The 16,781-nt window shown below is 49.3% G+C and overlaps 1 protein-coding gene across 2 annotated transcripts in view; it reads right to left on the minus strand.

Annotated features, from left to right (window-relative positions):
• Positions 1 to 1,790: 1,790 nt before the first annotated feature.
• Positions 1,791 to 16,781, minus strand: part of LOC140396132 (E3 ubiquitin-protein ligase TRIM33-like) — a 159,254-nt gene continuing 144,263 nt past the window's right edge. For both annotated transcript variants that reach the window (XM_072484287.1, XM_072484288.1), the window contains 5 exons: positions 10,865 to 11,202; positions 8,990 to 9,122; positions 6,331 to 6,408; positions 5,046 to 5,198; positions 1,791 to 2,190 (listed from right to left, as the gene is read on the minus strand). In XM_072484287.1, coding sequence (XP_072340388.1) covers positions 1,966 to 2,190; positions 5,046 to 5,198; positions 6,331 to 6,408; positions 8,990 to 9,122; positions 10,865 to 11,202 — 927 coding nt within the window. In that variant the 3' untranslated portion in view covers positions 1,791 to 1,965. The remainder of the gene's footprint in view (positions 2,191 to 5,045; positions 5,199 to 6,330; positions 6,409 to 8,989; positions 9,123 to 10,864; positions 11,203 to 16,781) is intronic.

Genomic DNA, 16,781 nt, shown 5'->3' on the forward strand with positions numbered 1-16,781 from the left:
CTCTACAAAGCCATGCTGACTATCCTTAATCAAACTATGTTTTTCTAAATAATCATCAATCCTATCGCTCAGAATCCTTTCCAGTATTTTGCTCACCAGACGTAAGACTGATGGGTCTGTAATTCCCAGGGATTTCCCTATTCCCTTTCTTGAACAGGGGAACAACATTCACCTCCCTCCAATCATCCGGTACAACCCCAGTGGAGAGCGAGGACGCAAAGATCATCTCCAATGGCGCAGCAATCTCCTCCCTCACTTTCCGTATTAACCTTGGGTATATCCCATCTGAATAGTGAGCAAACATCGGAACACTGAGCTTTGAGGTGACTAGATTGCACAAGGTCTTTACAAAACCTTTGATGGGATGTGGGGGTCGCTGGCTGGGCCAGCATTTGTCGCCCGTTCCTAATTGCCCTTGAACTGAGTGACTTGCTCGGCTATTTCAGGGGGCAGTTAAGAGACAACCACATTTCTGTGGGGCTGCAGTCACGTGTAGGCCAGACCTGGTAAGGACGGCAGATTTCCTTCCCTACAGGGCTTTAGCGAATGGCTTTCTATGACAACTGGCAACGGTTTCATGGTCACCGATACTGAGGCAAGCTTTTAAATTCCAGATTTTATTACCGGAATTTTAAATTCCGCCAGCTGACCATGGTGGGATTTGAACCCGCATCCCCTCCAGAAGGGGATTTGTCGGGTCTTTTGAGTTACGGCTCCTTACCACTACGCCACCATCTCCCGAAATGGAGAGTGGACTCGTAGGGATAGACAGGGATGCAAAGCAACCCCAAAGGAATGAGGCATAAGGAACAGCCTTCGGGAATGGGTGAGTTGGTTAGGGGCAGTAGACTCGGAACATCGCCGATCTCTGTAACATCTCATCTGCTACAGGTTGGAACAAACCTGCCAGACAAGCCTCGAGTTGGCCAGCATGGGGTTTTAGCAAAGGAAAAAAAAAAAACTTTATTTATTTACTCCACCTCAGGATGGCCCAACAGACTTTAGCCAATGAGGTGCTTTAGAAGTGTGGGATGAACAGCAGCTAATTTGCACTCAGCAAGTTCCCACAAACAGAAATCACCTGCTCCAGTGACGCTAGCTGTGGGATTACAATTGGCCAAGTTGGCATTTGATGCTGCTCTTTCACAATTCTCTTGCTCCTCCAGCAAAGGCACACAAGGAAATGCAAAAGGCCCTTCCCAATCTCGTACACCAAGTAACAAATCCGGATGCTCCGTGTTTCCTTCTTCAGTGCAACACGCTGCCTTGGTAACTGCACCCAGGTTGATACAACAGACATTGGGAGGCAAATACACAGATTGCTGGCTCAATATCAGCACCACATTGCACAGAGACATTCTCAAACAAGGCACTGGAGGAGATTTTGGCCTTATGGTGAATGGGCAATGAAGAGCATTGGCTCTGGCCTAAATTTCAAATTGGCAGGCGATTGGTGGACACCAAACGGGTCCTCGGGCAGCTTGCTGCTCTTGAGCTTCGGAAACATCAGGTGGTTCAGATAGCTGCAGAGACGATCAGCTTTGTGCTCAAAAGGTGGAGGGAACACGATGCGGAGCATCCAAGAAGGGCCTCTGCCAGTCCAGCCTGTCGTATGTACCTTTGTTTCTGCCCCCATTTTGGGGACTTTTCTGCCCCAGCAACCCCTCATTCACGTCAAGTGGAAAATTGGCCCCGCACTGGGACATGACTGTGCTCTGTAACTGAAGTGCAACTTGGCTAAAGATGGTGACTGACACTGGGATTCACAAACAAACGGGCAGAGACGATGGTGAGGTAGCAGAAATGTCTTTAATTTACCACCTGCTGGTTTGTAATTCTAATACAGAATAGTGTTCATCACTAACTAGATTTTTCAAGCAACGCTTCTCTCTTAAATATTATTTCTATGATACAAATATTACAGTCCTCACCAAGTCTATTAAACAAGAGAAGATTCTTCTGTGGTCATTTGATGAAGATGGGGCTCTCTCTCCCTTTGCACCGCTTCCTCCGAGGCTGGACGACATCTTCATCATCGTCCTCCGAGTCGATATTAACATTCGGGCAGTCGCTGTCCGATTTGGTGGCGGGTGCCAGTGGCGGGAACGTCCTGTCCGGAAACAGCGCGGCCAGCTTTGCCTCGAAGGTTTGCTCCAAGGTACGACCGGCGTGAGCCACCTCGGAATCCGGCTGCAAAAGACAATGGAAGCAAATGTGGTTTTAAAACCAAGACTCACCCCTTCTGTAGTTCACTCTGCCAGGCACAATCTATGCCACTTCCCGAGGCGCCAATCAGCTGTTTAATGAGATGAGGGGGGGCGGGTTCAGATTCTGATAGCGGAGTTCCACTCCAAGACCCTCTTGAATGCCTCGATTGAACCTGCCTCCACCACACTTCCAGGCAGTGCTTTCCAGACCCGAACCACTTGTTTTTTTCTCACATTTGCTTCTTTTACAAATCACTTTAAATCTGTCTCTCCCGCTCTTGATCCTTTTACGAGTGGGAACGGTTTCTCCCCATCTACTCTGTCCAGCCCCCTCATGATTTTGTGCATCTCTATCAAATCTCCTCTTCACTGTCTTTTCTCCAAGGAGAACAGTTCCAACCTCTCCAATCTATCCTTGGAGCTGAAGTTTCTCATCCCTGGAACCATTCTTGTAAACCTCTCTTCCATGCATCCACATCCTTCCTATAGTGTGGCGCCTAGAATTGTACACCATACTCCAGCTGAGGTCTAACTAGTGTCTTGCAAAGGCTCAGCATAACCTTCTAGCTCTTGTATTCTCTGCCCCTATTAATAAAGCCCAGGATGCTATGTGCTTTATTAACTGCTCTCTCCATCTGTCCTGCCACCTTCAATGATCTATGTGCACATCTACACCCAGGTCCCTCTGTTCCTGCACCTCATAGAATTTACAGAGCAGAAGGAGGCCATTCAGCCCATCGAGTCTGCACCGGTTCTTGGAAAGAGCACCCTACCCAAGGTCAACACCGCCACCCTATCCCCATAACCCAGTAACCCCACGGGCAATTTTGGACACTAAGGGCAATTTATCATGGCCAATCCACCTAACCCGCACATCTTTGGACTGTGGGAGGAAACCGGAGCTCCCGGAGGAAACCCACGCACACACGGGAGGATGTGCAGACTCCGCACAGACAGTGACCCAAGCCAGAATCGAACCTGGGACCCTGGAGCTGTGAAGCAATTGTGCTATTTAAGAATTTTTTCCCTGAGGGTCAAATGTCCTTTCCTGTACTTCCAACTATTTTATGATTCTTAGGATATTGTGACAGAGGAGAAAAAGGAGATGGACATCTCGGTGAAAAACTTGCACTGTGGTATAGAACGAGGATTTGTAGAGAGGTGAGTGGGTGGAGTGAGGTGAGGTGCTTTGAGTTAAAGGAAGGGTGAGGTGCTTCGAATTAAAGGGCATCAATTCAGTAGTGGAGGAGCCTGGCTCTGATTAGGTGATAAGGAGCACGCCGTCAATGCAGTGTAATGGGCAGAACAGTCATTCAGTTAGACAGCTGAGGCTGCAGTAAGAAGCTATCCTCCCTAATGTAATCAACACCAATACAATGCCCTCACTTACATGAGTGAGTGAACGTTCCGGAAGGAAAGTGGCGATGGTGGGGTAAGGTAATTGTTGATCCACCGGCAGTGACCAAGAGGGTAGTGGTGAGCAGATCGGGGAGGAGGTTGGGGGGGAGGAGGTTGGGGAGACGAGCTCCCGGTCCGCACTGGATGAGAAGGCAGGCAGGAGGGGGAGGATTGGACATAGATGGGAGGGCGGGGAGGGGGGTCGCCCGCCTCCCCCCCCACCTCGCATTTTGATTTGCCCTCAGTAGGGTATACTGGCATAGGTTGGTTAACCGACACAAACCAGACAGTCGAAAGAACAGGGTAATTTTTGGGTTGACAGCTGTGCCTAGTGCACGTTTACAGTCTTCAATCTGAGCGCTGTCAATCTTCAGAATTCTCTATGCCACAAGTCGCTCGATGCCGAGTCTACTGGGGATATAGGGCACTCGAGGCTGAAATTGATTGTTTTTTAGGCACCAAGTTAATCCAGGGATGTGAGGATAGTGCAGGAAAGTGGAATTGAGGTTAAAAATTCAGCCATGATCTTATTGAATGACCTCGATGGGCTGTATAGCTTATTCTGGTTTCTATTTCTTATCTCGCATGTAAATAGATTCCTCCTATTCATTTTTGACAAGTCATCGGACTCGAAACGTTAGCTCTTTTCTCTCCCTACAGATGCTGCCAGCCCTGCTTAGATTTTCCAGCAGTTTCTCTTTCGTCCTCCTATTCATTTGTCAGTGTCCTGAGAGGATCTCTCTTTCTCCCATCAAGCAGGCATTCCAAGAAATTGATAATTAAGTAACTCATTTTGCTAACTTTATTTATAAGGGACTTTTGACCTGTAATGGACTTTGCTTAATTGGAGATAGAGAATGTATAAGTTAGTTGCAAAAAGGGTTTCCTTTCAATTTACGAATTGTTTAACTGTTAATTGAAAAACTATTTAGTTTAATCCTGTGTTAATAATAAAGTTTGTTTTAATATACCATATCCCTATTTACAATGGAATCACTCCTGGAGTGAAGTATCCTTTCCTTACAGTTTTATAAATTATAAAATATTTGGGGGTCGTTTCCGGTATCCTAACATGGAGGTCTGGTCTGGCCTGGGACCTTAACAAGTGGAGGAAAAAAGCAACCAAACTGTGACTTCTCACAATACTCACATTCCTAAAACATTCCCCCTCTCACACCAAACCGCTTCCCTTTCCTAACCAAACCATCCAAAACTTTGCCTCTCCCATCCACACGCCATCCCTCCCCCACTCAAGCCGTACCTTGCCCAGCTACACAATCCCAAATTATCCTGGCCCCCATTCACACCACCCCAAACTCTCCCTTCCCCACTGCCCCTCCCCTCCGCACCCCGCTCTTCACCATACAGAACCACACCCCCCCACTCAACCACCGACACCATCAATAAAAGTGTACAAGCTGCCCTGTTGTTTGCTGTTACCTCATTGAATTCCTCACAATTCTGAAAGATCAGTCTGACATCTGCCACAAACTCCTCGGCTCGCTGGTAGGATTGTAGGTGATCTCTCTGCAGTTTAATCTTCACAGTGCACATGTCCATGGGTTTCTTTATAACCTTGTAGTAGTCAGGAACCTGCCAAAAACAAGCAGCCTCCTCAAAATATCAATAGAGTTAAAGCAACAAGGCAGAACGAGAGTGGGCAGCAGATATGTGGCAGCTGAGTGGCTGGAGTGTTGGACCAGCAAACCCCAGGGTGAAAATTCAAATCCGGTTGTTTCGAATTGAATTCAAGCAGAGAAGGTCCCTGACCGAAGGGAATCATAGAATCCCTGCAGTGCAGAAGGGGGCCATTCAGCCCATCGAGTCTGCACCGACCCTCCGAAAGGGCACTCTACCTAAGCCCACTCCTCCATCCTATCCCTGGAACCCCCACCTAACCTGCACATCTTTGGACCGTGGGAGGAAACCGGAGCACCCGGAGGAAACCCACGCAGACACGGGGAGAACGTGCAGACTCCTCACAGACAGTGACTCAAGCTGGGAATCGAACCTGGGACCCTGGAGCTGTGAAGCAACTGTGCTAACCGCTGGGCTACCGTGGCGCCCTTAAGAGAAATTTAGGGCAGCATGGTGGCTCAGTGGTAGCACTGCAGTCTCATGGACCGAAGAACGTGCAAACTCCGCACAGCTACCCAAGGTTGGAATTGAACCTGGGTCCATGGCACTGTGAGGCAGCAGTGCTAACCACTGTGCCACCGCCCCGCCTGGTCACCCCTGCACAGTCTAACCAACACGGGTCTGGGTTCACACAAGATGCCTTTAAAAAGCTTGGCTAAAAGCCCTGCAGGAGATTCCCCCTTCCCATTGCTGCAAGCAGGAAAATCCCTCTCTTCCGATTGTCAAACGTGGGGAAACCCCCTCTCTTCTGATCATACAGACAGGAACCCCCCACCCCGCCCTTCAATCCCACCCCATTGAAAACAGACACGGTTGCTTCATTTAATTCCCAAAGCCAGCCTTCCTCTCAATGTTATCGGCAGTGCCTGCATGTTTGGCAGGCGGTCTGTGATGATCAGATACTCTGCCTCACTCCCACACTGGGGTCAGAGCTGTAGAAAGGGCCTGTGTGGAGCGTGCTAGAGGAGAGTACCTTGCGGCTGTGCAGCGACTCAGCTCCTTCAGGAGCGGGGGCGGAGAGGGTGTGTGTGAAAGGAGTATATAGAAGGGGACGGAAGAATAGTGGGGGCAGAAAACAAATACTTACAACTGAGGCGGGAACTGGCTCTTGGAAAGCAACACTCAGTTCATCGCAGTACATAGAGAGCAGCAGATTCTCGCATTTCTGTAAGAAATACACACACACCAGTCACTCTCTCCCACAAAAAAAACCCCTGTATTTCTATAGCACCTTTCACAGCACGATATCACAAAGTGCACTGCTGTTGAATCCCAAGTTTCTTTACCCGTCAGTCTGGCCTCAATAAAAGTCGAGATGGATTTGCAGGTACAGCATTAGTTATTTTATTTAGCTTGCAAGCTTTACTCAGTTCACAGCGGCACAGAACACATCCTGCTTTCTGCACCTCCGGAATCAAGTGAGGATATAAGACAAAGGGCTCTGTACTGATACATTCAAATGGCATCAAGTTTCACATACTCGACGCCCATAGGTCATCCTATATCCCTCCTGACCTGTTTGATCTATTCTGATTGGCTCACTTCCAATCCCTTCCTCTGGCCCCTATTACTCAGCATCCTTTTCTCCTGCTCTGGTGGACACACCTCTTCCTGCTTTTCCATGCGGTCTGAAATCCTTTGTCTGTGAACTAACCAGAATTAAACTGGCCTATCTCTACATTACATTAACTAATATCTCTAAAGTAACTATTTTATATCACATTTGTCACTGCTGCTGTGGTTTTTGCTGTAATGGAGGGAATGAGGCAGCCCATTGACACACAGCAAGATCCTACAAGCAGAAATGTGATCACAAACAGCTTTTCAATTTCACACACTGCCCTGATTCAAAGTGATGTCAACTCCAATGGACAGGGCAGATGGAGCCTCGATTTAGTGTATGATCTGACACAAGAGACCTCCAATAGATCAACACTTCCTCAAATAGATCAGCCGTGATCTTATGGAATGGCGGGCTCAAGGAGCCTAAGGGCCTCCCTCCTGCGCACATTTCAAATGTTGGCCAGTCACTGAATTGGGCCTGCTCGAAGCCGCAAACTTCAGATTGCTACGAACTAAACACTCAGCTATCGCTGCAAGGTGCAGCCTCCAGAGGCTCAGCCCATGGCTCCCCCCACACCCTAGTCCTCCCAAAAGCCAGCCCCTTCATTCTCACGGTCTGCGATGGTAGTCCTGTAACACTTGCTGTCAACTCTGTTCCCAAATCCCAAATTGCAGATATTGTAAGAGAGAAGTTGCTGATAACTCTCGTTCAGGCTTCATGGAGAGTGGAACAGGTGTTAATATTCAGGAACAGGAGTAGACCATTCAGCCCGTCAAGCCTGCTCCACCATTCAATACAGTCAGGAGCCTTTCACATCCACCAAACTCATAATCCTTTACATTATTTCAGGATGGTGATGCTGCTGAAAGGTTGCCAAGCTGAAGCATTCACTCTTGGATCTCTGAGTTTTCCAGCATTTTAGTTCCAATTTTCAGCATCGGCTGCATGTTGCTCTATTTTTTTTTGTGGGGGGGGCGGGGTTTTGTAGATTTTATTCACCAAGTTTAGAATGCGGCAGCGCCTTAGACATTTTCTGACCTTTGACCCTGCCCCCATTACCAGAGGCTCACCATCACCTTCTCAAAGGCAATTAGAGCTTGGATAATAAAATGCTGGCCTTGCCAGCAAGCCCACAACCCATAAAATATATATATTTTTTAATGCACCTCTAGAACCCAATGCATGACGTGTCTGGCTGTGGGGTTTTGACTCGTTCTCCCTCTCTCTCCCTCGGGAGTGAAGCTGTTCAGGGCCAGGGCCATTCCAGCATCTGTCCGATGAATGAAAGGACCCCACTACAGTTGAACTAATCGGCCCACAGCGATCTTGTGGGAAATCGTAGAAGATCGGGCCAACGTCCCGTCATTCCAGTCTGGATTTCCTGTGAACAGCGCCTCCATTGGCACGCTGGGGCTAATGAAACATTAGCGAATAATGTCGGACTGAGCAAGAATGAATTTCTGAAACCATCACATTTTTGGTTGGTGCTCAACAGAGACAGCGCCCAGGCTGCAGGACCAAGAGGAGGTGTCGTCATTCAGGATAGTAATCCCACAATTTTACGAATAAAGTTTAGTAACTGAAAACCACTTTCGGTCCAAATTTACAGAGCAGTATAAAAAAAAAGAGAGCCTGCATTTGTATAGCGCATTCACAACTTCAGCGTGACCTAATGGCTTTGTGTCCAAATAAGTACAGTATTGTCATATAGGAAATGTGGCAGACAATTTGCCCACTGCAAGCTTCCACAGTGAGATAATGACCATGTAAATTTGTTGATGGATGTTAGTGGAGGGATAAATATGGGTCACGTCACCAGGAAAAAGTCTCCCATTCGTCGGAGTGTTGTCAAATCTTTTACGTGAGCCTGAGGGGGAAGCTAGAGGCCTAATGTCTCATCTAACCCTAACCTACAACAGCGCAGCACTCCCTTAGTTGTGTCAACCGAGGTTTTTGTGCTCCCAAGTCTCTGGACTGGGACTTTAACTCAATCTTCTGATTTAAGAAGCCAGAAAGCTACCCACTGAACCACAATGGACACCTACGGACAAGGCGTCAAGGTTAAGCCTAAAATGCCCACCATCACATCTCTTTTTATCCCTCTTTCACTCCTCGCATTGGGTGTGGTGGGAAAGAAACCCAATCGGTTTCCAGGAATAGAGAAACCCATGGACGTACATACCCTTTGATCGACCGGGGTCATTTCGGAGACTTCGCCCACTTTCCTCTTCTCGCCCGCTTGCCATTGGTCATCACAATCGTAGACCACTTCCGGGCTCACCGGGTCACGGCAAAACGTACAGATCCACTCGCCGCTAAACAACAGAAACAAACCAGTTCACGGACAGACGGAACTCTTGCAATACTCACAATATAGTCACAAAAGACCAGTAGGGAGGCCCTTCAGCCCATCTCGTCAAACAAACCCATCAGATCTCAATCACAATGGGACACCTTTCGCAACGCAAGAACATCCCAATTTGGCCCCAAAGCATGATCACTGTTGTCATGCAGGAAAAGTGGCAACCAATTTGAACACAGCAAGATCCCACAAACAGCACGGAGATAAATGGCCAGTGTTTTAAGTGACATTGGTCGAGGGACGAGTGTTGGCGAGGGTATTGGGGAGAGCTCCCCTGCTCTTCTTTGGACTTGCAATTCTTTGTGTTATACTTGTTCAAGGTCACCATCAATTCATGACAAGTACGGGTTTCAATTGGGTACCTTCATTTCTCACTGACGCCAAGTATCTTGGGTAACCAGTGGCAAATTGCAAATACTGATCCAATCGCTGACTTCGAATTGTTCCACTCGCGCACTGCTGGGTGACACGGTGGGTTTAATAACCTCTGGTTCCGTCCATGTGGAGTTTGCACATTCTCCCAGTGTTTGCGTGGGTTTCGCTCCCACAACCCAAAGATGTGCAGGCTAGGTGGATTGGCCATGCTAAATTGCCCCTTAATTGGAAAAAAATTAATTGGGTACTCTAAATTAAAAAAATTAATAAATAAAATAACCTCTGGTTCCTGGGTTTAAAGGCAGCCTTGGCTGAGAGGAGCAAAGACTCTTCCCATCTGATGGGGGGCCTCAAATAAGCCAAAACCACAAAACTGCCCCTAACCAAACAACCTCAATGTGAGTGTGGGTGTGCAGGATGAAGTGTAGGAATTTACAGATTAAAAAAGAAACAAACTCTATCTAGATCACCGGGCAGCACGGTAGCCTTGTGGATAGCACAATTGCTTCACAGCTCCAGGGTCCCAGGTTCGATTCCGGCTTGGGTCACTGTTTGTGCGGAGTCTGCACATCCTCCCCGTGTGTGCGTGGGTTTCCTCCGGGTGCTCCGGTTTCCTCCCACAGTCCAAAGATGTGCGGGTCAGGTGGATTGACCATGATAAATTGCCCTTCGTGTCCAAAATTGCCCTTAGTGTTGGGTGGGGTTACTGGGTTATGGGGATAGGGTGGTGGTATTGACCTTGGGTAGGGTGCTCTTTCCAAGAGCCGGTGCAGACTCGATGGGCCGAATGGCCTCCTTCTGCACTGTAAATTCTATGATAATCTATGATAATCTATGATCACCTTCTTCCATTTTGGTCGTCATATGTTGCAAATATGAAGAAGTTATTAAGTGTAGAAATCAATCTCTATTGACACGAGGGGTCGAAAAATCCAGTGTTTCTGAGATTTGGGATCATGGGTCATAAATCACTGCTCCTTCCAATCCTGCTACACATACCATGGTACGTCTCGAATTACTTCAACTGTGTCTCGAATTACTTCAACAGTACCCCAAGATTCCAGCTGCTACCCCCAGCTCCCTAGCGAGCTTATTCTACAGATTGATAACTGGTGTGCGGGAAGCGAGAGCGTGTGTCTGAGAACGGTAATCAGGTCACAGTTCAGAAAACCTCGAAATGAGCTGACGAATCTGGTGGTCAGAATAAGAGCTGTAATTGTTCGATTCCACGGCACAAGTCAAGACTGCGGCGGAAACTCGCCATTTGCCTGGATGAGTGCAGAGGGATTGTGGGGGTGGAGGAGAGAGAGAGATCCTTACCTTGGAAAGTTGAAGAGAGCCGGCACGTGGCAGACGAGGTGAAAGACTTTGGGGCACTTCTCGCAGCAGAGCAGGTCGCCCCCATTCTGACACACGGCGCACCAGTCCTCGTTGGGATCATCCTCTTTCCCGTTGTCTCCTGCAGCCCGCCCGGGCTTGTAAGAGACTCCCGTGGGCTGGGACCGCCCGTCCCGGAGGTCTGCGATATTGAAGGAGGGGGACGCCGTGCTGTCCGGGGTGTCGCCTTTGACCATTCGGTCTCGGTGTCCGACCATCTGCCCAACGCTAACCAACTTGCTGGGTGGGAGAGGGACATTGTTGTTCTGTCGGTTAGTTAGCTACAGGGAAGAGAGAAAGAACAGTGGGTGTCATCGCAAAGAAACAAAAAAGTAGCATTCAATACTGAAGCTAATGCAATACTTCACACGCAGGGATTAGGGACTTATCTTTCTGGCAGCCAGCACACTCTGGATCACTCTCTACAACTCCGAATATTGCAGGCAATGAAGTTGATTATTCACTGTCCCCTGTTCTTGTCAAACTGCTACAAAGCTGGACTGCCACGGTTCATGGAGAAGACCCCACCAAGCCCAAAGGCAATTCAATGCCAGAAGCACCCACACCCCAAGAGCTCATTTTTAAAAACTGGCCAACGGCGGACCGGACAACTTGTTAATCCTGTAGAAGGTTAGAGGATGAGGAGTATGCCACTTAGTCCTTTGAGTCTCCTCTGTCATTCAGTAAGATCATGAGGGCAGCACGGTCGCACAGTGGTTAGCACAGTTGCTTCGCCGCTCCAGGGTCCCAGGTTCGATCTCCCGCTGGGTCACTGTCTGTGCGGAGTCTGCACTTTCTCCCCGTGTGTGCGTGGGTTTCCTCCGGGTGCTCCAGTTTCCTCCCACAGTCCAAAGATGTGCAGGTTAGGTGGATTGGCCACGCTAAATTGCCCCTTCAGTATCCAAAAAAGGTTAGGTGGTGTTACTGGGTTACAAGGATAGGGTGGAGGTATGTGGCTTAAGTAGGGTGCTCTTTCCAAGGGCCGGTGCAGACTTGATGGATCGAATGGCCTCCTTCTGCACTGAAATTTTATGATCTAAATGATAAAGGAAGGAAGTCAATTGTGGGAATCACGTACAGGCCTGGCAGCACAGTGGCACACAGTGGTTAGCACTGCTGCCTCACAGTGCCAGGGACCCGGGTTCGATTCCAGCCTTGGGCGACTGTGTGGGGTTTGCACTTTCTCCCCGTGTCTGCGTGGGTTTCTTCCGGGTGCTCCGGTTTCCTCCCACAGTCCAAAGATGTGCAGGTTGGATAGATTGGCTGTGATAACAAAAAATGCCCCTTAGCTTAGGTGGGGTTATGGGGATACGGTGGCGGAGTGGGCTTAGATACGGATCTTTTTCAGAAGATTCTCACTCGATGGGTCGAATTGCCCATTTCTGAACTGGATTCTATGAAGAAAAAAATAATTGGGGCTCGTTAGAAAGGCACGGTGATAATCATAAAATTGCATTGAGATTGGAAAAGTCACGTCATATCCTAGGCCCTGCCGAAACCTACGGCAATAGGGATCTGGATGTCCCAGAAACCCCAGGAGAATACTGGCCCCCCGCTAGGAGCTTCCTAGGCTTCCGGTATAAAACCGGCCGGCACTCACTCGGTTGCGTAGCATCTGCTGGAACTCTGCTGTACTACGGAATAAACCACCTGTTAACCTTGCAACTTGGTGTGGATTCCTCCCTTTGTGGTGGACATAATAGCAGTCTACATGAGAAGTTTGTTGAATGTTTTCATAGTTTTTGAGAACAGAATGTTCTGGAGTCAACCGGAGTTCAGGCTATATTATAGAATTTACAGTGCAGGAGGCCATTCGGCCCATCGAGTCTGCATCGGCCCTTACGACGAGCACCCTACTGAAGCCCACGTATCTACCCTATCCCCGTAACCCAATAACCCCCACTTAACATTATTTGGACACTAAGGGCAATTTATCATGGCCAATCCACCTAACCTGCACGTCTTTGGACTGTGGGAGGAAACCGGAGCACCGGAGGAAACCCAAGCAGATCCGGGGAGAACGTGCAGATTCCGCACAGTGACCCAGCCGGGAATCGAACCTGGGACCCTGGAGCTGTGAAGCAACTGTGCTAACCACTGTGCTACCGTGCTGCCCATGGCCTGGCATTGTGAAAGATGGGAGTAATTAACGGTCACTGGAGTGAAGGCTCTCCTAGGTAGCAGCGACCATAATATAAGTGAATTATACATTCAGGTTCAGGGGGAAGAGGAGTAGGTCTGAATTTGTGGGCGCGATTCACCCAAAACATGACCAAGTGTCATTTATTATCGTTTTGGGAGAGTTTGGCAGGGTGTTTCTTGCTGTTTTTTTGGGTGAGATCCACACTGCTATTCAACCACACTTAGTAATTTCTTGGAGATTTGGGGAATTTCTCCCTTGTCTAGCCCAGACTTAGAAATATTTTTATCAGTGGGGTGCTGAACCTGCTGGCAAGATTGGCTCCTCAGAGATCGGGCGCCATTTTGAAAGGAAAGCGCGCTCGAGGGTCCCCACACCTCTCACGCACAGGCAATGCCAGCCCCTGCAGACATGGGCATTATCCCCAGCCTCAAGTGACGACACCCCACTACAGGGTCGTTGAGGGGCCCCCCCCTTTCAGGGCCCACTCCTTCACTCCCACCCCCCCCCCAACCTTTATGAAGCCTCTTCATAACTTCCTTTCAATCCCCTCCCTCAACCAGTCATACTTCCCTCACCTCCCCTTTCATGGCACCCATCAGGCCCCAACCCTCGGCAGTGCCCCAGTATCCTGGCACCCAGGTGTCAGGGGAGTGCCAGGGTACTGCCCTGCCCTGGCCCCACCCACCCAGGGGACTCCAGTGGCCTCTGAGACCCCTGGAGTGGCCATCATGCTTGTGGAGACTATTCAGTATCCAAGTGAGGACACACTGGTGACTCCCGGCGCCAGGGGAATGCAGCCTCAATTAGGCCACGCATATTTGAAGGAGCCCCATGGTTCACTTAAATATGATTAATTAGATCATACCAGGCGAGAATCATGCTGGGCATCGCGCGAGGCTTCGATTGTGCGTGTATCATGGCTGATCAGGCTGTGGTCTCACCTCCACCTTCTTGCCTCCCCCTCCCCAACCCTCGACTGCCTTGTCTGTCAAAACCAATTTCAGTTCTAATCAATAATCCATGGGATCCTCCTTGATGTGCTGAGAAAGGTTATGCAGAAATATTGCCAACCATTTTTTACATGAGGGTAGTTGGCTTGAGATAAGTTGGAAGGTCCTTGGGTCACTTACTCATTCGCACTCTGACCCCAAGGCCGACAGTCTCCGGTGAGTGAGAAACGAGTCGGATTGCTACTTGGTTTATAATTATTTATCCAGCTGATGCTAGCTCACCCCACCTCCCAACTCAAGCTGGGCGGGTTTGGTGCGGCACAGTGGGCTCCTGGGGCCTACAGTTGAGGGTAGCTCAGTCAATGGTAAGTAAGACACTCTCCTTTTTTTCCCCTAGCTGTCGTGTAGCAGGTAAGTTCAAAGCTCCACACACTGAAGGGGGTCAGGGAAAAAGTAAGAGTATAAGGTAAGTGAGCAGCACAGTCAGGTGTCCCAAGGGGCATCAGAGTAGATCAGTAGAATAGTTACGCCGAAGCTAGAAATTGTTTCAATTCCAACTTTTTTTTCAGTAACTGTTGCCGTAACACATCTAAAAGTTGTGAATTAAATCGCATTTACGGATGATTCCCAGACCAGGGCAATCGTTCATCGGAAGATTTGTGGCACTCTGGAATGGCCTGGATTTTAGCCCCGATACAACAGCATACTTTAAATTAAAATATTGGACATTTTAAATCTAGCCACGGCCAGCTCCAACAGCCTGATTGGAATTCAGACTCAGCCATATTTTAAAAATGAAAACAGTAAAAAATATATACAAGGCCAAACAGTACAAACACTGATTTTGTGTTGGAGAAACAGGGTACCCGCCCCTCCGTACCAATGTAAGAACCAGAACCCATACCTGCTGGGCAGCCCATACTCCTCTACCAACCCCTCTAAGCTTGAAAAGCTACCCCCCCTACAAACAGGTCTCCAAAGCACTCAATCACCGCCCGCCGTCACCCCACATTCAGCACCCCCCAGAACAAACCTGCAATTCCCACAAATCGGAGCCTAAACCAAGGCCTCCTCCAGCCTCAGGTGTTGCCGCCACTGTCCTCACACCCTCAGGACGCCACCACTACCGGACTTGTGGAGTACCAGGCCAGCGAGAACAGCAGAGGCGCCATCGACAGTGTTCCCAAGCTAATGCCCTTACACGAGGCTGCCTCCATCTGCTCCCATGCAACCCTTCCTCCACTACCCACTTCCTTACCATGGCTATATTTGCTGCCCAGTAATAGCTCATTAAGTTTGGCAAGGTAACCGGTCCCTCCCCTCCCCCACGTCCCAGCTCCAACAGCGCCTTCTACTGGAGGGGCATTCCCCGCCCACACAAACCCCGAGATCAATGTATTGATCTTCCTAATGAATGCCTTTGAAATAAAAATCTGAAGGTTCTGGAACACAAATTAAAACCTTGGGGAGTACCGTCATCTTCATGGACTGCACCCGCCCTGCCAATGACAACGGGAGCACATCCCACCTCTTAAAATCCCCCTTCATTTGCTCCACCAACCGGGCCAAATTCAATTTATGTAATTACTCCCAACCCCGTGCCACCTGGATGCCCAAATATCTGAAACTCGCCCCCGCTACCTTAAAATGGGAGCTCGCCCAACCTCCTCTCCTGCTCCCTCGCCTGGATTGGAAAGACCTGACTCTTCCCCATGTTTAATTGTACCCAGAGAACCAACCGAATTCCACCAAAATCTCCACGATACCTCCAATACTTCCGATATATAGAGCAACAGATTGTCCACATATAGCGAGACCTTATGCTCCATTGCGCCCCCCCCCCCCCCACTCTCCCTTGACGCTCTAAGCGCCATTGCCAGTGGCTCTATCGCCAAGGCAAAGTGGACAGTGGGCATCCTTCCCTCGTCCCGCGATACAACCCAAAATATCCCAAACTCACCCGATTCGTCCTTGCACACGCCTGATACAACAACCGGACCCAGTCCACACACCCCTGCCCAAACCCAAACTGCCCCGGTAACTCTCACAAATATTCCCATTCTACTCGAATCCATAGCGACCGCCACCTCCACATTCCGTCTCTCCAAGGTCATCATTATAACATTCAACAGGCACCTAATGTTAGCCAACAGAAGCCATCCCTTTACAAACCCCATCTGATCGTCCCCGATCACCCTCAGCACACAGTCCTCAATCCGCGAGGCCAAGCTCTTAGCCAACAACTCAGTGTCTACATTCAGTAGTGATATTGGGCAGTAGGACCCACACTGCTCCGGTCCAATACCACTCCACCCCTCCCGTCCTTCACCCTTCCCGTCTCCCTCGCCGTTTCCTGCTTCCCGAGTTGCTGGGCCAGCATCCTACTCGTCTTTTCCCCGCACTCATGCACTGCCCCTCTGGCCCTCCGCAACTTCCCCACTGCCTTCCCAGTGGACGCTAACCTGAACTCCATCTGAATCTTCTGATCTCCTTCAACAATCCCGCCTCCGGGGCCACCGAATACCTCCTGTCCACCCCAGAATCTCATCCACCAGCTTTGCCATCTCTGTTCGTTCTGCCTTTTCCCTATGTGCCCAGATCAATATGAACTCCCCCCTAATCACTGCCTTGAGTGCCTCCCACAGCGTGGCAGCCCAGACCTCACCTCTACCATTTAGTTCCACATACCCTTGGATGGCGGCCCTCATCCGCTCACATACTTCCTCATCCGCTAGCAACCCTACATCTAGCCTCCACTGTGGGCGCT

Source organism: Scyliorhinus torazame, chromosome 19, assembly GCF_047496885.1.
Source record: "Scyliorhinus torazame isolate Kashiwa2021f chromosome 19, sScyTor2.1, whole genome shotgun sequence".
In the NCBI taxonomy this organism is placed as follows: domain Eukaryota; kingdom Metazoa; phylum Chordata; class Chondrichthyes; order Carcharhiniformes; family Scyliorhinidae; genus Scyliorhinus; species Scyliorhinus torazame.